The 27283-nt window shown below is 33.7% G+C and overlaps 1 protein-coding gene across 2 annotated transcripts in view; it reads right to left on the minus strand.

Annotated features, from left to right (window-relative positions):
• Positions 1-27283, minus strand: part of CSMD3 (CUB and Sushi multiple domains 3) — a 1208741-nt gene that overhangs the window by 860322 nt on the left and 321136 nt on the right. For both annotated transcript variants that reach the window (XM_032760296.2, XM_032760295.2), the window contains exon 5: positions 21133-21340. In XM_032760296.2, the coding sequence (XP_032616187.1) occupies positions 21133-21340 (208 nt within the window). The remainder of the gene's footprint in view (positions 1-21132; positions 21341-27283) is intronic.

The raw sequence follows: 27283 nt of genomic DNA on the forward strand, positions 1-27283 counted from the left end.
CAATCAAGCAGTCACAATTTCTCTCGTATCTTCAACTGTTGTATTCCTATTGAGTAGTCTCACTAAAAGTTATCTTTGAAATGGAGTTTAAGGAAAACAAGACACAATAAAAGGTATTATTTTATGAAATGAACTGTAAATTCATGGAACTTCTTATTTGTGATATGGAAATAAGAGCATCGGAATAAAAACTTGCCCAATTAGAATTCAGGATACTCTAATGGATACTAGATAGATAGCAAATTATCTACACAGATATACAGATTACGAATTTGCATAGACACAATTATCCTTTTGAAGCTGATAGCTTGTCATTACACTTGTTCATAATACATCTTTTGCTGCCACTGTCAAGGGCAAATTTGTGAACTGATCATAACATTAGTCTAATCCCTTATAATTTATATTCTGAATGAATTTAAATAATAAAGAAAGAGAGTAACGCCATAATACCCAGAAGGGCAACATTAAAAAGTCCTTCAGTTAGAGGCAGTTTACAATCATAAAATATAAACTTTTATTTGATTAAATCTATAGTAGCACAAGAAAAATGTGATTAATGTAAAACCCAGAAATATTAAATCTCTTCATTAAGATTACCCAGTAATTTAGACATAGAGCTATCACATTATCCACATTAGAATGCTTTTTCTTCATAAAAACATGACATTTTTAATATAACCTTTTTATAAATAAAAGTAAAGCAAATTTTAGCTTATTAAAGCATACCCACAGGTACAAGGGTAAAATGGATTCCAAATAAAAGGATGGTAAAAGAACTATAAAACTATGGTTACAATAATGTAGGCAATATTTTATTGTATGGTAAAGTCAAAGCAAACAATTTATAACTATAATGTCACTGGAAGCACAAAAATACTAAACTTTTAAAAATTCAAGTAATAATTCATCATATTTATTTATCACAAGATGGTTTGAAAACACTGTTATACTATTCTTGAAGTGACATTATAGAGATGGAGAAGGTTGCCAGGTATTAGGGAGACAAAAGGAAGAGAAGTGGCTTGGCTATAGAAGGGTAATATGAAGGATCCTTGAGATGGAATTGTTCTGTTTTTAGCGTGGTGGTGGTTACAAGTCCACACGTGTGATAAAATTACACAGAATTAAATATATATACACACACACACGAGTGCATATAAAACTGGTGAAATCTGAATAATTTTGATGGATTCTATAAATTTGCTGACTGTGATATCATACTATAGTTATTCGAAAAGTTATTATTAGGAAAACTCAGGAAACGCTTACCGGATCTCTGGATAATTTCTTCCAACTAAATGTAATCTTAAATTACCTCAAAACAAAAGATAAAATGTAAAAACACTCTAAAAAGGTACTAAAAGCAAAAAATAAATAAAATTAAAGTTTAAAAACAGTTATAATAAAACCATTATGCTAGCAAATTGTATATAAAAAGCTCTAAGAATGTCAGTGGCTCATGCCTGTAATCCCAGCACTTTGGGAGGCCGAAACGGGGGATCACCTAAAGTTAGGAGTTCCAGACAAGACTGATCAACATGGCGAAACCCCATCTCTACTGAAAATACAAAGATTATCGGGGTGTGGTGGCATGCGCCTGTAATCCCAGCTACTAGTCGGGGCTGAGACAGGAGAATCGCTTGAACCTGGGAGGCGGAGGTTGCAGTGAGACGAGATCGCACCACTGGACTCCAGCCTGGGTGACAGAGCAAGACTCTTGTCTCAAAACAAAAACAAAAACAAAAAACCTCTAAGATACACTTCCAACTGAAGGAAGCTAACATTCGAGGTTTAAAATAGGAGCACAATTGATCTCAAAATCATATGGCTTTTTAAGGAAGAGGATTATTTCGGGTGACACAGTATGAAATGAAACATTGATTTATACAGCATGTTTAAAGAAAATAAGTAGATTGCTTTCATCCCAGTCAAGTGATCTTATAGTACAGGAAAATTAAATCAAATCAAATTTTAGAAATTAAATGAAAATACATTTCTTTACTTATCAATAATAACTCAATGAGTTAAAAACTATCTATTCACATGAGTATAACCAGTGCAAGGGAAGAACATCCTGGCAAAATCAGGCTAAACAACAAATTATATTCAATGCTGGAATAAGATGCCATTTACAGTCACACAGGCTGTGTACTGTACAACACTCAGGAATGTCATTGATGCAGACTACCATATTATTGGACACTCCTGAAATTGTACATTGTGTCACCTGAACAGCTGTACTGAGTGGTTCTGGGGAATAGGAGATATGCTATTTATTTATTTATTTATTTATTTATTTATTTATTTTGCTTATGCTACAGAGATCCCGTTAAGACAAATTGGAGATCAAACAGAAAGATTAAGTGTTTTCTTATGGCATAAAAAATGATGAACACCCAATGTCATGTACGCCACTTCTATTGGGAAAATAACTTCAATTTAGTAAATTAAACATGAAACATGTTCTATGCTCTAAAATACTGTTACATTAAAGGAAATTAGAAGCTGATCAAATGAAAGCTCAGACTACTTCTCAATAAAATACATGAGCATAAAATTTCAATTGTATCATGACTTTATTTGGACTTATCTTAGTCATTTTGCTCTTACATAAATTTGGGGGGTTTAATAGGTTCACATCTTCTGGTTAATTTTTGAACACCCATGTCAGCTTTTAATGAAGGTGGAAATCTTCAGTATAAAGTCCATTTATTTTCCTCCTTGAGGAAAATTAGTTTGAAAATATCGTGAGTTACTTAAAGGAACTGCAACATTTTCATATTCTATTCACAGAGTAATAGCTGCACAGAGTTCTCCTAAGAATCCCATCTGCATGTAAATGCCACAGAAAGCAGTCCTCACAAAATACCTTCAAAGCTAGACAGTTACATTTAGAGAATGCAGCCAGGGCTCCTGGAGCAAAGTATACTGGGAAGGTTAGAGTCCTAGTTAATATGTACCTGATAATTTATGAAACATCCAAGATTATTGAAGCAACACCTGTCTAAAACAAAGATGTTTGCTTCACAGACAGAATATGTTTTCTCTTTGAGCGAAGATTATTATTATAAGATTTAAGCAACCCTGACCCAGAAAAAATGTATTTGAATACATTCTTTTGCCATTCACCTTTTAAAGAGTAATTATTATCTCTAATTATCCTAAATTACTCTTCTAAATAAAATAGTAAAATCGAGCAGATGATTGAGATAGTATAATCAATTTGGGATTTCTCAGAATAAATGTCTTTCAATACATAATGATAGAAAAATGTAGATGGAAAATACATTCCTAACAAATTCTAAGATTGGCAAATTAAAGATTCTTATATTAATACAAAATCTACAATAATACTTCTACCAAAGATATTCTTATTTCCCAAATGAACTTGCTGGCAATAGTGAGACAATGACTAGAACAATTTTCCCTAGTCTCACACTTTGATTTTTTTTTCCACTCAGCTTCATTACATTTTTTCTTCTTAAGTAAAGAGAATATTATATATAGGCTGCTACCAAAATTTAACAAAGACTGCATCTGAGGTTGCATCATGAGTTTCAGGGATTTGGTGACCTTATTAGAGAAAAACGAAGACTTTGAGTGCTAGGACTGAAACCTCAGTCTTCTTGTAGAAACTTAGATGAGGACAAACCATGTAGACATGATATAGATAAGGAAAGGCACACTAGAAGAACAAATCTTTGACTGTTGAAGTTAAAATTCAGAAATTTTTTTCATTTGATGCTATATTTTTGGAGTTCTTTGAGAAGTCACAGAAACCAGTGCTTCTGTGTTCAGTTATAATATTCTGACTTCTTGATTACTTGAAATAAGACATTCCTGTTTAAGTGCACTGTTGCAATAAAATATGCAAAGTCATATAAACAAGATGTTAAAGTCGTTTCAACTTATAATACATAGCCTTGGTATTTAAATTTTTTTTTTTCTCTCCACATTTCTCCACTTGTAAGTTGAGATGCTCTTTTTCTGCACTTGCATGGCACCTTCTGCCTCAGTTTTTGGAATTTTCACTCATCTCTCTCTTAGGGGAAGGACAGATGATTGCTTGTTTGTTTGTTTGTTTTTATTTAGCCCTTAACATGTTCTCTGGTACATATGCCGAGTGATGTTTGATGAGTAGATGGTTTTCAGCACTTCTTAAATAAAACAAAACACTTTGTCAATCCACTCAACTATATACATGGGAAGACTGAACTAAAATCCCATGACAGGTAAGTAATTAAATTATTTTACATCTCTCTTTCTTAATTGAGTAATGTCCATAAAAACAATTTTTATGCTTTTTACTACTTGAAAGTGGCATTAATATAAACTACATTTGTGGATGTAACTATTGAAGCTATGAATTTAATAATTATTTAAATTCATAAATATTTATTATGAGCCTACCACATACGAAGCACTATGCTAGGCACAGAAAATTTACATATAATGAATAATTTTATTTGCCTTTGAGGAGTTATCTAACAGAAGAGATAGACAAAAATATCTCCCTAATGCAATATGATGAGTAAAATAATAGAGGTGTGTGTAAAATATAATGGAAACCCAAATATGGAAGTCATTAATTTTTCAGGCACAATAAGATTTTCTACTACTATGAATATTTTCATTACAAAAAGCATGGGGTCAGTGAAAAATTACGTTTGTTCATGAAGTTTACAGAAGGCTTATTTCCCTAGGTGTAGTTTCTAACCAGAGAAACCAAATTTGACTGAAATAAATAATGCAGACCATATAAATGTATTTCCTTCAGTTCTACTTAAGTAAGACTCAACACAATAAAAACTCATGATATTTTTACATTCTCGGTATCAGCTATTTTCATGTACGCCTTTATTCCTGTTATTTTGAAGCAATGAAAGACAAAATGAGTAAAAACTGTTATATCTTCTAGTTCTCTGTTAGGTAGAATTGGAAATTTAAATTTTATTTCTCCCAAATCATCTTCCACATCTAATATGAAAACACAGTAACAACATCATATTTTAATTTTATATTGTTGTTCTTCTTTGAATACTCAGAAAAATAATGTACAGGATATTAAAAAGTTTAGCTATCACCTTAAATGTACTGTGAAAATGTAAGAAATTACTGCAAATTTTATTAATTGGGCTCCTAAAGATGCCATAACAAAATACCACAAATTGGGTGGCTTTAAATAATAGAATTTTTTTTTTGTTTCCAGATACCATAATCTCAAAATCAAGGTTTCAACAGATCCATGTTCACTGTGAAGCCTCTGTAGAATAAACTTTCTTGGTGGTAGTTGACAAATTCTGTGTTCCTTGGCTTGGAGGTGTGTCATTTCAATCTCTACCAGAATCATCATATGGTTTTCACCCCTATGTCTTTGTTGGGACTCCCCACTGCTGGAAAAAGGTACACAGAAGATCCCCAGCAGTCCACATACCCACAATATACACCTGCAGTACTAGCTAGAGGAAGGCCCCCTCAGCACCCCGATACCCTGTGTATAGGGAGTTACCTGGAGTCTCATGTGACTACCTTATTCCAGAGAGTTCACGCTGGGTCTCTCCCACCTGCTATGACCCAAGCTGCTACAGCATGGTATCATTTTGAGAGCAGAGCCACCATCACACTACATCTTGCCCTGGGGCTTGATACTCCCCGCATCTCAAAAATCCCTGGGACTCTGCTGATTTCTTCCCAAACCAATCTAAATGGTTGCAGCATCATGTCACGAGCTTGACCCAGCAGTATAGCTGTAACCTAGCACCAGAGACCACATAGCACCCCTATACCTCTAGGAAATTAGGCAGTTGAGCACAACAGGGTGGCTCACCTCCAGATAATATGAGGCAAAGCAAAAATTCCCCAGATCCTGAGAGCCACATACCAGGATCTGCAGCTGCCAGCAAGAACCTCAATTCCTTTAGCAGGGAAGCCACTATGCACCCATGCCTGCCCTCTGGGGGTCTGAGAACTGGCCCACCTGGACAATCACTCCCACCCTGACCATCACTATGTGCCACTCACCATCCCCAGGACTAGCCTGCCGGGGCCCACTGCAATCACCACTGATGCCCTTGTGTTTTGCCAGGGGCCCAAGGACTGCTCTAACTAGGACCTGTTGCTACTGCATGCCAAACCCACCCTCTTCAGCAATGGGGCAGCTGTGCCTTTGCATGCTACCCAGGAGTGTGAGGATAGACCCACCTGGGGCACATCACCCCCACTGCTGGTCCTGTCCATACCCCCCGATCAGCTTGTCCACTGTCCCTGTTCCCAGCAAAACTGAATCCAGTCTCCACAAATAAATGCATTCTAACCTACTCAGGAACTCACAGATATCACTGAAATTGATTACAGCTAAGTAAATCATACAAAGATTATACAACTGTGCCCAATCAGAACCAAAGCCAAAGCACTCTGTCTAACTGATACTATAGAAAAATCTACAGAAAAAAAACCTTGCCCTATAAATCTACTCCATAAAATTGGAAGAAGTGTGTACACCAGGTACACAGATATCAATATAGGGTCATAAGAAACATGAGAAAACCAAAAAAGGAAATTTGACACCTCCAAAGAAAAGGAAATCTATAAAATTCATGAAAAGGAAATCAAAATAATAATTTTAAGGAAACTCAGTGAGAAGCAGGAAAACACAGACAATTTTTAAAAATCAGGAAAACAATTCTTGATCTGAATGAGAAATTCAACAGAGATATCATGTAAAGGAACAAAACAGATACTCTATAATTGAGAAATACAATGAATAAAATTAAAAAATACAATTGAGAGTGTCAACAATAGATTAGATCAAGCAGAAGAAAAAATTTCTGAACTTAAAGGCAAGTCTTTTGAAATAACACACTCAGACAAAAAAATAAATACAATAAAACGAATAAAGCCTACATGATATATGAGACACTATTAAGCAAACAAATATTCACCTTTTGGGAGTTCTAGAAGAAGATACGGGAGCAGGCACAGAAAATCTATTTAATGAAATAATAGCTGAAAACGTCCCATGTCTTAGGAGAGAACTAGACATCCAGATCTAGGAAGCAGATAGATCCCCAAACTGATTAAAGTGATAGATTTTGGCAGTTTGAATATTTGAATATAATGTGCCTTGAAGAGGACCACAGAAATGAAATATTTCTCTTCAAGGCACACTATATTGAAACTGCCAAAATCAAAGACAAAGAGAGAATTCTAAAACAGCAAGAGAAAAATGTCAAGTCACATACAAGGGAATCCTCATTGGACTAACAGCAGATTTCTCAGCAGGAACCTTATAAGCCAGGAGAGAATGAGACGATATATTCAAAGTGCTGAAAATAATAATAAAAAAAGCTATAAGAAAACTACCTAGCAAAGCTGTGCTTAAGAAATGAAGAAGAAATATGGTCTTTCCCAAGCAAGCAGAAACCGAGGAAATTCAACACCCCTATAATGGCCTTACAATAAATATGTAAGGGAATCTTATATCTGGAAGTAAAGTACAATATCTGCCATCATGAAAACAAACAAAAGTATACAACTCACTGGTGTAAAAGATACACAAATGAGAAAAAATATAATTAGTAAGAGAGGAAGAAACAAATAATATACAAAACAATAAGAAAACAACAAAATAACAAGAGTAGATCTCACCTATCTACAACAACTTTGGATGTAAACAATTTAAAATTTTCAATTGTTTCAATTTTCAATTTTCAATTGTAGAGAGAGGATCACTTGAGCCCAGGAGTTCAAGGTCAGCCTGTGCAATGTGGTCAGACTCTGTCTCTACAAAACATTTAAATATTAGCTGGGTGGCATGGTGGAACGTGCCTGTAGCCCCAGTTACTCAGAAGGCTGATACAGGAGAATCACTTGAGGCAAGAGGTTGAGGTGGCAGTGAGCTATGTTTGTGCCTTTGCCCTCCAGTCTGGACAACAGAGCAAGATCTTTCCTTGAAAAAAAAATAATAATAAAGGAAAATTTTAAAAATAAAATGATATAGACTGGCTAAAGGAATAAAAAACAAGATGCAAGTATATGTAGCCTAGAAAATTCTTTTCACTTATAAAGTCACACAAAGATTTAAGATGAAGGAATTTTTCAAGGAAAGGAAATAAAAGGCATCCAAATTACAAAAGAGAAAGCCAAATTATCCTTGTTTGCAGATGTCATGATCTTATATCTAGAGAAACGTAGACTCTACCAAATGCTTTTAAAACTGATAAAAAATTAGTAAAGTTTCAGGATACAAAAACCAACCTACAAAAATCAGCAGTATTTCTATTCACTAATAGCAAACTAGTTAAAAATAAGTCAAGAAAGAAATTCCATTTGTAATAGGTGCAAAAAAAAATAAAATACTTAGGAATAAATTTAACCAATTAGGTGAAAGATCTCTACAATAAAAACTAAAATGTATTGATAAAGAAATTGAAGATGATGCAAACAAATGGAAAGGTATCCCACGCTCACGGATTGGAAAAATTAAACATGCTAAAATGACTATACAACCTGAAGCAATATACAGATTCAATGCAATCTCTATCAAAATACCAATGATATTCTTCACAGAAATATAAAAAAATTCTAAAATTTGAATGGAACCAAAAAAAGAACTATGAATATCCAAAGCAATACTAAGAAAAAAGAAAAAATCCATGGACATCACACTACCTGTTTTCAAAATATGGTACAAAACTGTAGTAAGTAAACCAGCATGGCATTGGTATGAAAGCAGATACGTAGATCAATAAAACATAATAGAGAACCTGAAAATGGATACACATATTTACAGCCAACTCATTTTTGACAAAGATGTCAAAAACACACACTGGGGAGAGAACCCCCTCTTCAATAAACAGTATTAAGAAAATTGGATATTCATATGCAGAAGAATATAATTAGACCCATAGCTGTCTCTATTTAAAAAAAATCAATTTAAAATGGATTAAAGACTTAAATGTGTAAGACCTGAAACTATAAAACTACTAGAAGAATGCATAGGAAACACATTTGAGGACATTGGTCTGTGCAAATATTTTATGACTACAAAATAAACAAATGAGACTCTATTAAACTAAAGAGCTTTGGCTAGCAAAGGAAACAATCAACAGAGTGAAGAGACAACCTGCAAAGTGGGAGAAAATGTTTTAAAACTGTTCATCCAACAAAGGACTAATATTCAGAATATACAAAAAATTCAAACAGCCAAAAAAAAAACACCTACAAATAATTCACTTAAAAGGGGGGCAAAGATCTAAATAAGTGCTCAAGAAAAGCAAAGTCATACAATTTTGGTGGGAATGTAAATCACTATAGCCATTATAAAAAACGGTATGAAGTTTCTCAAAAAACTAAACTAAAACTACCATATGATCCAGCAATCCCACTACTGAATAGTTATACAAAGGAAATTAAATAAGTATATCAAACAGATATCTGCATCTTCATGTGTACTGCAGCACTATTCACAGTAACTAAGAATTGGAATCAACCTAAATGCCCATTGATGCATGAGTGGATAAAGAAAAGGTGGTATATTGGCACAATGGAATAGTATTCAGCCATAAAAAAGAATAAAATCCTGTCATTAATGGCAACATGTACGAACCTAAAGAACATTATTTTAAGTGAAATGTCACCCATGTAAAGTTAAATACTACATTTTCTCATATGTGGGAGCTAAAAAAATGGTGCTTATAAATGTAGAGTAATTTTATGGTAATCAGAGGCTGAGAAGTGTAAGAGGAGAGTGCTAGAGAGAGGTTAGTTAACGAATACGAAATTACATCTACTTCCCAGAAATAAATTCTGGTGTTCTAAAACAATAGAGGATGAATATAGTTAACAATAATTCACTGTGTCTGTCCAAAAAGCTAGAAGAAAGGATATTGAATGTTCCCAATAAAAAGAGCCAACTGGCTGGGTGCGGTGGCTCATGCCTGTAATCCCAGCACTTCGGCAGGCTGAGGCAGGTGGATCACGAGGTCAGGAGACGGAGACCATCCTGGCTAACATGGTGAAACCCCATCTCTAATAAAAATACAAAAAAAAAAAGAAAAAAAAAAAATTAGCCGGGCGTGGGTGGTGGACGCCTGTAGTCCCAGCTACTCGGGAGGCTGAGGCAGGAGAACAGCGTGTACCTGGGAGGCGGAGCTTGCAGTGAGTCGAGATGGCACCACTGCACTCCAGCCTGGGCAACAAAGCGAGACTTCGTCAAAAAAACAAAAAGAGCCAACCAACCAGTACATAAAAAATTCCTGGTAACGCCCCATCCTGTAATGTTCCATCAATCAATCTATAGAAATAGAGAATAAATTCTAACACTATAAACCATGACGTTTTGTAATTTATCATTCCAATAGGTTATAAATTGAACCTGTAGAAGTAGGAAGTCACCAATAAATTTGACTTGTAGAAGTAGAAAGTGTGAAAAATAACAATTCTACATAAATAATAATATGACAGAGGCAAAATAAATTCAAAATATATTATTGGGAGCTTTTGACGTGTGTGTAATTCTACTTTATTTTATTAAATATTAAGAAAATATATAATGAATTTTTGTAATATATCTTGCATTTCATCAGGCATATCTACTGAGTATAACAGTGCTGAGTTTGGCTTTATGTATGCTAATTAAGAATATCAGCATTTGCAAAAGACATTGAAAGAACAGGGGTTTATTTTTAAAGTATGATATTTTATTGGTTTTTCTTGAGTTATATTCTAATCCTCTTTAGCAAATTGGTACTAGGACCTGTATTTTCCTTGACAATTGAGTTTTCAGTTTAAATCAGTGTCCTATTGAGGATGTTCATTTTCTCAATCAAAGATCTTTAATAACTTAAAAATTTCATGTATGTGGCTTTACTTCTTTGTGTGTTTTCCGACAAGGCAAAGTGTAACCTAGGTGTCAGCTAAGTCATCTCTTTTATTATCTGAATATGTTTTGTTGGAACCGCATTGCATAGCAAATGAAAGACACCTGATTCGTTCTCTCTCACACTTCTGCAAATTCCTAGGAGTTTATTTTTTTCAGTCATTTTCCACTCCAAATTTCTCCTTTGACTACTCTTGATCTCATGTTTCATTTCCTACGGTTGTTTCTGTCTTTCTAAAGGACCCACCACAAACCACATACGTGGAAAGTGGCATCTTTTTTATGAATCCACCAACTTCTTATTCAGAAGATTAACTTGAAAGATGTATACAAACAATTCCTCCAGCAAACTGGGATTAAGGATTACATTCTACCCCAGCAAAGAATACACCTTAATATTGAACATTAAACACATATTTTTCTTCAAACTTTCTGAGTCATGACTCTGTCTGAGAATTTCTCTTTTTTTCGTGTTCTTTCTTTGTTTTCTTTTGGAGATAGAGTCTCGCTCTGTATCCCAGGCTGGAGTACCATGGCAGTGAACCATGGACTCAAGCAATCTTCACTGAAGGAATTCCCTGATGTACTACTTTTCTTCTCAACTTCCTCCACTCTCCTCTTTCAATACAGAATTTTCATTCAACATCACTCTTGGTTTTCCTCTTTTCTTTTGTATTATTGGCAGTTAATGTTATTCCTGGAACAATGGAAGAATCTCACTACTAGCCAATCTGTTCTATGCCAAAGGGTGTCATTTTTAGTCAATCACTTAACAAAGGCAATTGTTCTTCAAGAGGAATTCTAAGGTAGCTATTTTTTTCTATTTTCCACAAAATAATTTAAATATAAGTCATAGTACTAATTTAGAACATAAATCATATTATCTAAGTCACAGAGTTAACAATACATTGAATAATGACACGTCATCTTCTATATAGCAGAATATATAATTGTCTTGTTAAATACATGGAAGAAAAACCCTGAAATTTTTTATTGCATAAGAGATAATAAAGGGATATTAATTTTTTATTATTTTGAAATATAGAAGATGCTGAATCTCATTAAAATCATCTGGTTTTGTGGACTACAGTGCAAATAAGGCAAGTATAGTGCACGTCTTCACTTGTCTTCCTTTATCACTTGTGTCACTTGCCTTTCTTTATCATGCCCTTTGTAATTTGACTTTGCAGCTCCTCCCAAGAGTCTGTCTGCTTTCTCCAGAACTGAAAATTCCATATCATCTTATAAGGTCTGATATCCTACTGTTCTATGCTTAATCTGGAAAACAAACAAAGCGAAAAATAAAATAAAATAAAAAAGAAAGCACTTGCCTTTTGACTAACCATGATGACTGTTGGTTAACTAACCATTATCCCGTTTTGTAGAATAATGTAGGGAGGGATGTTGAACAGAAAATGAGTGTTAGGAAAAAAAAAGTTAGAGTCATTGTAGCAGAGAAAGTCATTGCAGAAGGGACCAGTGAGTTTAGAAGGAAATTTTAATGTTTTGCTTTTTATGCTTTTTTTGTATGAAAATGATCCTATATGAATTGGCTACTTACTTTTAAATCCATGCCGTCAAAGGATTTTGGGGCTAAAATATTTGCCTGTAAGCATTTACTAGATAAGAGAAATTAGTCAAGTTAGGCACAGACTAGTTTCATGAAAAAGATGCTAATGGAGGGGAGTTGCAGAGGTGACTTTCAAAAGTGATGCCTAAATCAAGAAATTATATTTTGATGACTTGAATTATTAAAATTATTCAGAAAATTGTCTTGTTAAGATGAAAAAATTTGAAATATTTGTTTATTTAAAAATGTAAGCTAAGATATTTGCATATTAGAAACAAATATACCAGTATAAGATAACTTCTCAATTATTAAAACCTTACATTCTCTAATATTTTAGAAAATCGTAGGTTCTCTGTTACAATTTGTTTCTTTTTACACAAACTGCCAAGAATAAATTGTTTATACTGACTTATGAATAAAGTTTATGGATAAAATTAATATGCTTAGAAGAGGCAAACTGCTTTGGAAGCCCCTTCCTTCCCTATCCACACTGTGCTTTGCCAACATCTTCAATCTCCTCCTCCATTGTCCTAATATTCCATGGCCCAGCAATGCTGTTGCCTGTCTTGTTTTGCTTACATATAAGTTATCAAGCCTGCTGTAGAAAAATTACGCAAGCTTATAATTGTTTCTCTTACAAACATATGTTGTGAAATCTCAAGCCTATTCAAAATACTGCCCAGCAATCCTTTGATTCCCACCCCTTTTTTCTCATATTCTCCATAGAAGGTATTTCAAATAAATCTCACTCTGCTAAAATATCCTAACCTACCACCTCTCCTCACTTTCAGGACATGATTTTGCCTCTTTCTTAAGAAAGATATTAGAAACTATTAGAAAAAAATATATATATATATAGTTCAATTTCTGGTCACTGCACTTATAAACTTATATGAGATATATCTATCTTTTTATACTTTTATCAAAATGAAAAAGGTGTTTCCTCTTGGCTAGGACTAAGTAATAGGTTAATAAATTGCAGAAAAAAATAATATGCCAAGCATTAGAAATTATGATTAAATTAAAAAGTAGGTGAAAGGAGTAAGCAAGAGGAACACTGGAGTTTAGTGTCAAAGTTGTAGTGGCTCTGAGCAATGCTCATGAAAAGTATTTATTAAAGTAGAGCAAAGGTAAGACTGGTCTCGTAGAATGAGTTAGGAGGTATTCCCTCCTCTTCTATTTTTCAGAATAGTTTGAATAGTGTTAGTATTAGTTCTCCTTTAAATGTTTGGTAGAATTCTGCCCTGAAGCCACTGACTCCCAGGCTTTTCTATACTGGAAAACTTTTTATTATATCTTTGATCTCATTACTTGTTATTGGTCTGTTCGGGCTTTGGATTTCTTTATGGTTCAGTCTTGGTAGGTTGTATGTGTCTAGTAATTTATCAATTGCTTCTAGGTTTTCCAATTTATTGGCATATGGTTGATCACAGCAGCCACTAATGATTTTTTGAGTTTCTGCCATATCAATTATAATGTTTTCTTTTTCATCTCTGATTTTACTTATGTGTATCTGCTCTCCATCTCTCTCTCTTTTTTACTTTAGTCTGGTTAAAACTTTGCCAATTTTGTTTAATCTTTTCAAAAAAACGACTTTTTGTTTTACTATCTTTTATATTGTTCTCTTTATTTCTATTTCATTTATTTCTGGTCTTTATTATTGCTTTTCTACTAATTTTGAGTTTGGTTTGCTCTCGCTTTTATAATTCTTTAAGATGCATCATGGGTGTTTTATTTGAAGTTTTTCTGTTTTTGATGTAGGCCCTTGTAGCTATAAACTTTCCTCTTAGTACTGCTTTTTCTGTATCACATAGGTTTTGTATACCTTTATATGTGGTATCTATACCTTATTTGTGGTATCTATTTTTGGCAATAAAGATCACACACTGTGATATTCAATCACCCATTCCCCTGACTCTAGTCTTTGATAAACAGTCTTTGCCCTTTTGTTCCCATATGTAGAGCTTTGAAATCAATTAAATTCCTTACAACCTCTGACATAAAGCAGTCTCCTAAGTGGCCTTTTAATCTTCACTTTCTTCATCTGTCTCACTCTTTAGTTACAGTATTTTTTCCCTCCTGTCTTTCACAGGCAGATTATCAAAGGAAAGTTTACTTTCTATTACTGTATCTATCTGTGCCAGTATAGACATAAACATAAACACACACATTTCTATAATATGTAAAATACTAGTGACTATTCATTATACACATTTTTTCCTAGAGGGACTGCATCAATAAAAACCGTGTATCAGAGATTGCTAGTTATCCCCTAACACCTTTTCTCCTTTTCTTTCCTAAAAATGGGATTTTAGCTGGGCAATTACTAACTAGAATAAGGATTACTTTCCCCTGAGTCCCTCACAGCCAAATAGCCATGTAATTAGATTTTGGCCAATGGGATATAAGCAGAAATAGGAGAAAATGAAATAGAAAATGTAGGTCAGCAACCAAAACTTTGTTTAAGAGGTAGCTGATGACTGCCATTTGGGTTTTCCTTTTCCTTGTTCTTCTTCCTACCATTTGGAGTGTAACTTAATGGCTCAACTTGAACAAGACATGATCTTGGGAATGAAATTAACCTACAAGTAGAACAGTCAAATACATGGATCCTGAGTGTTTGATACTAGGTGGTGGTGGTGCAGTTCCCATAAATGCCTACCTCCAGAAACCTGCATTAAAAACAAACGAAAGAACAAAAACAAAACACAAACAACTTGTGTCTTGTTTTAGCCTCTTGGTTTTTGTTTGTATTTTGATTATATTTTCTTTTATTCATAGTTGAACCTAATCCAAACTAATTTATGTAACTTCAGTCAAATCATGTACAACCATTGGAAAAAACATGTAAAATCAGGTTATCAATGTCAAATTATATGTGGAACAAAAATCATTTACACATTTCACAAATGTACATAAAATAAGTACAGTGTGAAATGTTCAGGGCTAGGCATTCTGTTTATTTTGAGATCCAAGTTCTCATTAAGATCCTGTTATTTGAGCAAAGATATGTGTACAGATAGAAACAAAGCAAGAGAGAAAGTAATCCGGAAGGAGAAAAATCACAAAATCTTAAGATTGTTGAAGTCACAGGAAATTATGCATTCCAAAATAGGGTGAACAGAAACAAAAGATGAGAAAAAAAGCTGGGTAGATGCCAACATATACAGAATGGATGATGGAAGAAAAAAGAAAAGAAAAAGTCTGAAAGGATATAGTCAGGGAGTAATAGAAAAAGAAATAAGAAAGAAAAGACATCCCAGTGACTAAGAATGAAGGATGTTCTGGAAAAGAGGTAATAATCAGCAAAGTCAAATGTTGCAGATAAATCAAGTGAGATAAGTATTAAATTAGGAACTAAGAGGTTGTTGTTCATTTTGTAAAAGACAGTTCCAGAGAAATGACGGGTAAGCTAGTTTAATAGTAATCGATTAGGGATCAAAAATTGATGGTATAAAAGGGAATTAAGAAAATTGGGGCATGACACTCCTGAGTAGTTGAGAAGGAACAGTGCACAAATAGAGGAACTACCTTTAGATGGGAGTCAGCCTTCACAGGAAATTTGTATTGACTAAATTTGTTAGTTTAAATATAAATGTTTAGTATTATTTTAACCAACTAATAAAAATAAATAATTGTGCGAAACGATTTAAATAAAGCAAAATGTATTACATACCTTATTGCATTCTTAATTTGAATAACATTACATAGATTTTCTATGTTATATAACCTACATGTCATGTTTTCACTAATATTCTGATTTTGATAACCATATCATTCCCTTGACTTCAGCCAGTATTTCACTTTTAATGACTTAAAAATTCTTATTCCTACTTCAAACTATATATCATAATTAAGTCAAACATCCAGTGGGACATATTCTTTTGGAAATAGTGCTTATCTGCAACCTACATCTTACAAATTCAAATCATTATTTATCTTCTGGGCCCAATGTATTAAAACATCTTTCTGACCTTTCTGTTATTATTTACTTATTTTCCATAATCTAATCTGAAGAAATTACTATTACTCTCTTTGATATTCAATCACTCATTCCCTAACTTTAGTCTTTGAAAATCAGCCTTTAACCTTTTATTTCCATATGCAGACCTTCCAAATTAATGAAATTTCATTCAGCCTCTGGCATAGAGCAGCCCCCTAAACGGTCTTTTAATTTTCACTTTCTTCTTCTGTCTCACACTTTAGTTACTGTAACTTTTTCCTCCTTCCTTTCACAGACAGATTTTCAAAGGGAAGATTACTTTCACTATCTCTACTCCTTCACTTTGCTTAAATGATTCTCCCCACTCTCTTTATCATTAACTTTTCAATGTCTGGTAGGTGATTACCATCACAGTATTAACTCTCCCAATAAACAAGCAAAACCACAAAATAAAATTCTTCTCACTCTACTAATCTATCAATAGGTCTTATTTATTCTATCAAATCATATATTTGTATCCATTAATTTACTATAGTTTACAATAATCTATTGTATATTTCAAAGTAGCTAGAAGAGAATAATGTAGATGATTCTAGCATACAGAAAAGACAAATATTTAAGGTGATGGTTATCCCAAGGACACTGATCTGATTGTTACAAATTATATGAATGCATTCAATTATCATATGTGGGCCAGGTGTGGTAGCTCACGCCTGTAATCCCAGCACTTTGGGAGGCCGAGGAGGGTAGATCACGAGGTCAGGAGACGGAGACCATCCTGGCTAACTCGGTGAAACCCTGTCTCTACTAAAAATACAAAAAATTAGCCGGGTGTGGTGGCACTCCCTTGTAATCCCAGCTACTTGGGAGGTTGAGGCAGGAGAATCACTCAAACCCTGGAAGCAGAGGTTGCAGTGAGCCGAGATTGCGCCACTGCACTTCAGCCTGGGTGACAGAGTGAGACTCCATTTCAGAAAAAAAAAAAAACAACAAAAAAACATATATACCCCAAAGCTATGTGTATCTATTATGTAAACTATATGTGTGTGTGTGTATATATATATATATATATATATATATATATAGCAAAATTCTCTGAACAATTTATTTATAATATCTGTTCTCCAATTCTCCCTTAAAACTATTCCAATCACACTGTCACTTGCAAAATTATTATCATCAAAGTTAACAGTGACTTCCATGTTGCTAAATCCGTTTATTAATTTAGGAATTCATTTTATAATAAGCTCCAAAAAAGGAGAAAAAAACTCTTCCCTTGCTCCTACTTTCTTCTTAACCTATTGTCCCAATCTCTGTCTTTCTTGCAAAATTCCCTGAACAACTTATTTATAGTAATTGCCTATAATATCTTTTCTCCAATTCTTTCTTAAAACCCCTCCAGTCAGCCTATCACCTACAAAGTTACTTTCATCGGAGTTACCCAATGACCTCTATGTTACTACATCCAGCAATCAGTTTTGGAGCTTATTTTATTAGCTTATCATTCACATTTGACAATTGGCCAATTCCATTATAATTTTTTCTTCTGGTTTCCAGGAAAATTTATACAGTCAATCTTATATGTCTGTAGGATCTGTATTAGCAGATTCAACGAATCACAAATCAAAAATATATGAAAAATAAAAAATATCCATACAACAATAATACAACAAAATGATACACACAGTTTAAAAACTATGTACAAAGCATTTGCATTATATTAGGTATTGTACATAATCTGGAGATTATTTAAAGTATATGGAAGCATGTGTGTAGGTTGTATGCAAATATAACTACATTTTATATAAGGAACTTTAGCATCCCAAGATTTTTGTATAAGCAGGGGTGGTCCTGGAACCAATTTCCTGAAGATCCTAAGGGATAACTGTACGGTATTGTTTTTCCTCATATCTCATTTACTCTCACTCTCAATCTCCTTTACTGGTTCATCCTAATTTTGCTGACATTTTAGTGTTGGAGTGTCCCACAACTCAGGTATTAGTTTCTTTTTCCTTTTTTAAAATTTAATAATCACTTCAACTGGTAGAAACAGGAAGAATTGCTTCCACTTTCAGATTTCCAAATTTAGAAGTTCAGCCCACACCTTTGACTTGAAACTAAGATTTGTATATCCAACTGTCCCCTTGAAATCTTCAACTACAGATTTATTAGCCATCTCAAACTTAACACATCCAAATTTTCCAAATTTAAGCTCCACATCATCCCTCCAAAAATGTCCATCAACAGCCTTCCCAAAATTAGTTAACTTAAATTGTGTTTGCTCAGTTCTTCAGGTCAAATAATCTGGGATCTGTATTAGCAGGTTATTAGAGATATTCTTTAGAGCTATTCTTTTCTTTCTCCAATTTCACATTTCAAGAAATTCTATCATTTATCTTGAAAACCCAATAATTTCGCCTTGCCTCCACTGCTATTTTCTTATTTCATAATTATAAACTCTCACTTACATACCACAAATAATCTCTGTTCTTTTAGCTTTCCCTCCTATAGTTTATTCTCCACACGGTAGCCATTGTGACTTTTTTTTTTTAAGTAATAAGGTCAATCATGTCATTACTGTGCTCAAGCCCCTCAAGTGAATTCACATTTCATCTAGAGTAAAAGACAAAGATGAGTCTTGAGCCAGGCTCTATTAATTACCTTTCTTTCTCTCCTACTGCCTTCACCCATGGTCATTCTTTTCTAGCCACAGTGGCTTCTTAGGTGTTCCTACAACACAGTAAGGCCCACTCTGCTTTAAGTATTTTGCTCTAGATGTCATTTCTGCCTGAAGGCTCATCCAGTTGACTAACTTCCTTATATTCATCAGGACTTTGCTCAAATATCAACTTTTCAATTAAGTAAGCTACACACTCATCACAACATTCTTGCTCTCCTGACCTCTCTTACTCTTCCACATCTTTTCTTTCTTATCACGCTCTAGACAGAGTGTGGGTGTACCTTATTTATGTTGATTACTGCTTGTGTTCTGGATTCGGCTTTGACTCCTTATTGATGGATGACAATGGGTAAGTCATGTCACCTCCCTAGATCTCAGGTTCTCACCTATAACATCCAAGGTTTCTTTTAATTTTGATATTATGGCATTGTCAGCTTAGATGCTATGACAGAAACAAAGAAGTAAAACATTCACTAAATACAATACTTTGTAAATAACTATTTACAAAGCCTTGGATGGAGAGTTGGATTAGATGCTCTTTAAAATTATTTCCAAACTTAATTTTGATTTTTACTAGAATTCCATTTGTTTAATGTTTATTTAACAAATACTTGTTGGGGTGCCTGCTACATAACAGCATTTTCTAAGTGCTTCTGTGTCTAAAGCACGAAAGAGGCCTGCTCTTTCTTCCCTTGTCTGAATGAAAGTATTTCTTAAGACTTCCTTCTCTTACCTCTTCAAATGACTCCTTCAGTTTTCTTTGCTGTATCATCCAAGTCCAGGCCTTATATGTTGTTAAGTCTCAGATTCAGTCCTAGTCCTCCTTTGTTTTCTCATTTTATCCTCTCTCTCTATATCCAATTATATTGTTGCCTATTGGTTCACTTACCATCAATATTAACTAAATATCAGTGTTGTGCTTCTACTCTAAATTATTGAATCGTATAAGAGATATAGTTGTCTAGTAGATGGCTTTAATTGCACATCTCGAAGAATCTTCCAATTAAATATATTCAAAACAAATCTCAATATTTACAGGGTTCTCATTCCAAACTTAACCTTTCCTCAACAATTTCCAACTCAGTGAATATTACTACTGCCTTCACCATCTGTTCAGGTCAGAAAACTAGGTTTTATTTCAATACTGCCTACTTTATCACCCCTCAGTCCACTACAAAGTCCTTTTGAGTATACGTCATCAATATCTCTCAACTCAGTCTGCTTCCTTACCTCATTAATATGACTCTAATTCTAGCTACCATGATCTTTTCTTGGAATACTGCAATCATCTCTGAAGTGATCTTCCTACAGCGAATCGAGTCCCTCTTCAAATCAATCTCTTCATTTCAATAAGAATAATCATTTGGATATTCAAACATCTTCAAGTAATTGTTTTGGATAAATTCCCATGGTTCTTAGCAAATCTTCACATGGCTTAAAAGATTCTCTCTAGTCTAGTGTTTACCTATCTCTTTCCTTTATCAGTGTCATCTTATTCTTTCTTTCACTCAGTTACTGAATCATAATCTATTCAATGATATAATTAGACACAAATTTTTTAAATAGCATGAAGTAGTATTTTACTTTAAAAATATTATGTCTTAAAAGCATGTTCTGAATACTTTGCAGGTTTCATTAGACCACACCTTGAGCTTCTAAAGAAACAAACCATATTCCCCCAGATGATGATGTTTAACTTTTGCTTTCAGATAACGAGGTATATAACAAGTCTACTTAAACAAAGGAAAATTACTTCCAAGACTATTCAATTAATTTGAGAGAAACCATCAAGTTTGGACTGGCATGCTAAAAAACGCAACTGTAGGTTACAATAGGAATAACTTTTATTTGTTTATACAAGTGTTGAATTTCCATCTATTTTTTCTGTAAACAGCCCGATCTTCAAAAATATCTTCAGCTCTGACAACCTCTTCACATAACTTTCCTATAAGATCTTTTAAATATCCAAACCTGTAGAAGTCCACAAACCTGTAAAACCTGTTTCTTAGTTTGCTTCAACAACATCAATGCAAGGTTAATAGAAGCTATTTACTTACCATATGGTAGGTGGCTCAGAACCTTCTATTTCTAAGTAATCATATTTCTCTTCCATTTGAAAATCAGTAAATATGAGTGAAATTGTGTCCCCAGGCTCTGCTACAATGGTCCAAGTGCAATCAGCATTGTTATGGTACTCATTAGGAAAACTAGGGCTGGATATGATGCCACTGGATCCTCTCATTGTTCCTCCACAGGCATCTTCAGCTGTTAAAAATGACAAAATGTTCGGTTGTAAGTTATTAAGATAAATGCAATTGTTCAGTTGTAAGTTATTAAGAGAAAAGCAAGTCAATATGTTTAGATAAAAATAGCAGTTCAAATGTGATACCAAGTGCAGAATATACTAATGGAGATTAAATAAAATGAGAAGTTTATGAAAAAATGTATAAGCACATATAGAAGTATAAAGTATATCTTAACAATTTCATAACAATTGGTTGAAACAGCAATAAAAGTAAGCAAAAAATCTACACTCCAAAATTAGACATTAAGAAAATAGAATCAAGATTTTTTTCATGTTTAAGTGATAAAGTGAGTTAAACAAAGGAAACATGTATCTTAATGTCTGTGATGGGAAATCTTTGATCACTTTGTTGATGGAAGAGCTTTTTGGTTTTTTAATGCAAGTATGTACAACACAAAGACATAACTTAAGAGACAATATAATATAGTTCATGTCAATGGTATGTTTCAGAAGTTATTGAAAAACGTTTGTAGAAATACAACTCAAATAAGAGTATATCACATATCCAGGATATTTTGTTTACAGAGAAATAATACGGTAACTAATATATCTTTAGAAATATATTCCTATGAAATCAAACAATGTATCTTTTACTAAGTAGTCATATAAGGTACACAGATACAACACCATAAATAACTTTTTGACTAACCTTACATTTGGACCTATGATTCTGATTTTCCAAATTGGGGCTGTAGATTCTCCACTAGTCTACTTTTGGCTGACGGTAGGAACTAGCAGTGTGGTTATATGAGTAGCTGTGTTTGGTATGCAAACATAAGAAAAAGCTCCTGTTTCATAAAGGAATTGAAGCTGGGGCATTTGCCTTATTATAACATTGTTTAGGCCAGTCAAGCTAATAAGTTACAAGTTCACTTGTAAAATAAATTGTCTTATTACTTATGTTATTGCCTTGGCCGACTCAGGGAATTCCTTCAATTCAAGTTTTTGAGGAAAACTCTGGCTCCATAATGACCAATTATTATTTGATGTGACCAATAGCTCCAGAACCTAAACAAATAGAGATGGACAATATCTTTCTATTCAATTCCATGATGAGTAGAACATAAAAAAAAATGCTTTGTTATTAGAGACAACTTTATTATTATATTATAGGCATCAAATAATATTAGCTTTTTTCTTTCTTGCTCTTTATCCATTTACCTCCATAATCTATGAATCAAAAATGTAAGCATATTCTTCTTAAAAGATATTTAACTTTTATCACACACTAAATATATTTTTTAAGATTTTTATTGTGTGCTCTTTCTCTTTTAAGTTTGTTAGATAATTGAAATGAACTAGTTGTCTTGTCTAGACCATGTGGCATACTACTACAAATATTTTCACCAATGCCTTCAAGACCTAAACCTTCTAGTAAGCCTGTCCTGCCATCTCTACCCCCAACCATAAATCACTTCTATTCTTTCCCTTCTCAAGTACCAACACCAACATTGAATACTGCTTTGATAATAAATTATTTCACTAGTATATATTCACAGTTTGACTGGCCCACAATCTATTTAAACCAGCTCAATGAGCTATTTATTTTCCTTCCTCTAGATAAAATCTGAAGGAGACACATAACATTCTGGATCACACTCAGATTAAAGAAAAAAATCCTACAGTTTAGAGATTATAGTTTAAGTGTTCTCATCTCAAAAATGAAAAGTATATGAAGTAAGGCATATGTTAATTAGCTCAATGTAGCCATTCCACAATGAACACATATTTCCAAACATCATTTGTACATGATAAATATACATTACTTTTGTCTGTTTAAAAATAAATGATTTAACTTAAAAAATCACAATCCATCAATTAATACATCCAGTCCTGGGTAATCAAAAAGAAATTAACTTCATTTTGATTAAGCTTCTTTGCTCCCCATACCTTGGACTTGTGGCAGATGGAGCAGAGGTGGAGCAGAGGTGGGGCAGAGGTGAGATGGAGAAGTCAGTCTTCTTCCCTGTTTCCCTGCTAGTATTTCTGTTCATCCTCCCCTTCTCGCTGAGATCTCTATGAGCCTCCTGGGGTTACAGGTAGGAAGGATCAGAGGATCTGAATCCTCTTATTTTCCTAACACTAATTTGGCACTGGTTTCTAAGGGCTTTGACAGACAATTAAAGAAAGATGATTCTTTCACTCATAGGCCCTTTCATGGGCTCCACAGAGGTGTCCCCATCAGTTCCATTACTGTGGGTGAGTGTGTCTCTCCAGCTGGCTGCTTACATTTCTTTCTCATGCTATGGGTATAGAATAGTACAGTTCCATCTTCTTTCCATATGTCTCCTCACCTTTTGAGATTGGCCTCTTGGGCAGGATGTAAGACCATGCCAAGCCAGAACTCCCTCACAAAAATCCTGCATTTAGTCAAATGAAAACACACCCATTTATTCATCCTCTGTGGAAATGCAGTTTCTTTCAAAATGCAGTCCTTTGGGTTTGCAATAGACATTTAAATACTTTAGCCATCATTTTAATAATAATAATAATATATTCCGTAAGCTCCAAGGCATAGAAATCAATTTCTCTACATGATCTTTTTGAATTTCCTCAACCTAGACTCACAATGCAGATAAATAACTCTACATTCCTGACACATGGAAGAGAGAACAACCCAGAAAACAGCTCACTTCAAGGCAATCTTGATTTTACAGCAAAATAATTTCAACTCAAATGTATGACTCATTTTCACTTGAAAACAAGGACAGGGACTCAGTTCCTCCAGCATTCAAACCAATGTTCATGTAGACTCTTGTACCGAGTTCTATGCTCAGCACTTCTGTTTGTTTGTTATGACAGAGACTATCATAGAATCAGTATCTGACAAAATGGTGAAATAGGTAAACTTTTCTTCAGTAAATGTTGGATTAAAAAAAATTTTGGTTTGGTGTCCCTACTTGAATGCTGAATTCAAGGCAATATTTAAAAAAACAACAACAACATATTTTCTGTAATTATGAATTCATAGCAGGACATACTACCTAAGTCAATTTAAAAAGAACTTATAGCAGAGTTGGGACAAGGAAAAGGCAGCATTAGAACAAACCATGAAACTCTTGAATCCAGTGCTGTGCTCTTTCTGCTAAATACCATGGCTTGGTCTCTGTTCAAAATGAGTTGGTACATAGCGTGTAATTGACAGGATAGAGGCTTCTATTCTTTCATCATTACTCTGTCACAGCCTGCAGGCTTGCTTGATTAATAAATGATGTCTACAACATTTTCTATCCAACAATTCACAGAAAGTGGGGGGTTCACAGAAGGTTGTTCCATAGAACCATCTCCTTAGAGGCTCAAGATACGCATAGGATCATATTGGTTATTTGTATAAACTTCTTGTGAAACAAAATTTATTCATTTTGTCATCTGTCCAAAAAGTATTCGTTGAGATCTGCCAAGTGCCAGGAGGAAACCATGTAATCTCTCTGACTATAATGACTATGAAACGTTTTCATGATCCCTGTTCTCACAGAGTATTCTATTAGTGAGTCAGGCTCTAGTGAATATGACAAAGTGAATACATAAAATTATATTTCTGTCAGGTCCTATGAAGAAGGAACATTTAGTATTAATGCTGTATGTTTGGGGCCTTGAACTAGTTAGCAAATTAAGGAACAAGAATTTCCTGAGGAAGTGATGCTGGACCAGAAACACAAAGCAAAATAGTAAGCAGTAATTACATGAAAAGGGGAGGGAAGGGTGTTCCTGCAGCTTCATCGACACTTTTACTAAGGTAATGGGCCTGTGTGCTACAGCAAAAAGGGTGAGGGGCTATTTGGTACCAAATCCAATTGGAAGGGCAACTAAGGGTCAGACCTTGCAGCACATTTCTGACAAGGGTATGGAATTTATTCATAGTAATGGAACATTAAAGTGCTTTTAGTGGGGACGTGACATAATTGGATTTAGGTTTTCAAAAGATCATTTAGTTGCTCTATGGAGGGATAGGAGAGGAAGGCCATAGCTGTTGAAGATTAAGAGGCTGAATCAAGAGTCCACGCAAATTCTTGCATGCTTCATTGCTGCCTAAAGATAAAACATCTCGTTTTGACGATATTATTTTATTTTTATCTCATTATCTTCAAAAGATTAGTTTGGTCTTTCTAGATATGTCAGAAGAAATACCATGATGACAAAATAAATTAGAACATCCATCTTAGGCCAAGGCTTAAGAATAATATATTTTCACCTAAATAGTAAAGCAATGTCATTAAATACCTTAGACTTCCCTTGAGGTTAACTAGAAGTTGTGATGGCTTCCAAATGTGGTTGCTTAACATACAAATAATACAGTGAGTAATAAAAACAATGGTGGATTCTCTACTCTTGTTCTAGGAAAAGTATAAAGTTTGTAAGATTTAAAGTCGTTTAATTTTTTATATATGTATATGTATACACATTTACATAGCCCAGATGTTAGCAAATTGCATGTTAAGAAGTTTGCAAAGTCAACCTGTTGTAAAACGTGAAGAAAACCACAAATTCAGCTAATGGGATCAATAAAGATAATGTGGAATTTTAAGAATGAGGATTAAAATTATTAACCCTTGTGGAATTTGGATTTATTCCAATTTTTGCTAGCAATGCTATCAATTCTCTCATAAGTTCTTAGTGTATTTGAATCTATTAATTAAAAACTATGGCTGTTAAAAATGTCAGTAAATATCATTTTAAGTGTTTAAAATATTATAAATCTGTCATCAAATAACACCATTTATTATACTTTAAAATAACTGAATTTATGTAAACTTCATAAGTAATGCTTTTTTATCTCTTACCTATAGAGCAGGGAGAAACATAACAAAATAAAATAAAGATTAGTTGTATTACAGTGAAAAGGTTTTTAAAAATAGTTCACTATGATTTCATAAATGTACTTTTTCCTAAAATTAAATTTTTATTTACTTTTAATCTCTGTGACAGTTATTTAGATATTGTAAATGTATGACCTTGTTTTGGCTTTGGGTATGAGACCACACCATTTCATTGAACATAATATAAATTGGAACTTCTCCAAACGTGGCTGTTAATAAAAAAATAAACACAGCTTCATAAAACACCTAAATAGTTTTCTATAACACATCTTTTCTGATACTGATCTCATACTATGCTCTACCTTGCTATTAGTTTCTGCTAAAATGGCTTAGTGTTGGGGGTGGGGTGCAGGGAATAGGCTTGTTTATCACCAAAGAGAAATGAACTGTAAATTGTAGGAGAGAAGTACACTTGGTCAATTCCAGATGCTAAGCATTCAATTCAATTTCAAATTTTATCATGGGACATTTTTTCTACAATTCTCCTTTGCTAAATCTACAATTTCCATCAGCACTCAAGTGAAACTGACATCTATGTGAGGCTTTTTATTTCGTCCCAAGACAGGCATCACTGTTGTGCGCCTAATTAGGCAAACTATTTAAATATTACACTGTCATTAATTAGCCATCGTATTACATATATGGAGCAGTAGTTAATTTTGTGTAACTGCCTCTACTTACATTTAATAGTTCAACTTTTTGCGTTGTTGTGTTTAAAGAGAAACCCTTTTCTCATGGAGAAGAAAATTGAGCAACTGGGTAAATAACACTTCTTTCAGATTGATAATTTTGTTTTATGTTTGTCACGGTACAACAAATAATACCTTCCCATCTTATGAAGAAAACAAAAGTGTATTTTCAATGATTCTAAAGGAAATTAAAGATTCTCATATTTTTATTTTTCAGTCAAGCTACTTCAATTCCTTTCATATTAAAACAGATGAAATTAAAAAGAAAAACATATATAACAGATCAAAGAAAAATATTCAACATTCCTGAGATAAACACCTCTGAGAAGTAAAAAGAGCAAAGTATAATGGCATTTTAGCTTTGAAGATTTATTTTTGAATGCACAAATATGCTTTT

This window comes from Hylobates moloch, unplaced genomic scaffold (genome assembly GCF_009828535.3).
Source record: "Hylobates moloch isolate HMO894 unplaced genomic scaffold, HMol_V3 SCAFFOLD_9, whole genome shotgun sequence".
Lineage (NCBI taxonomy): Eukaryota > Metazoa > Chordata > Mammalia > Primates > Hylobatidae > Hylobates > Hylobates moloch.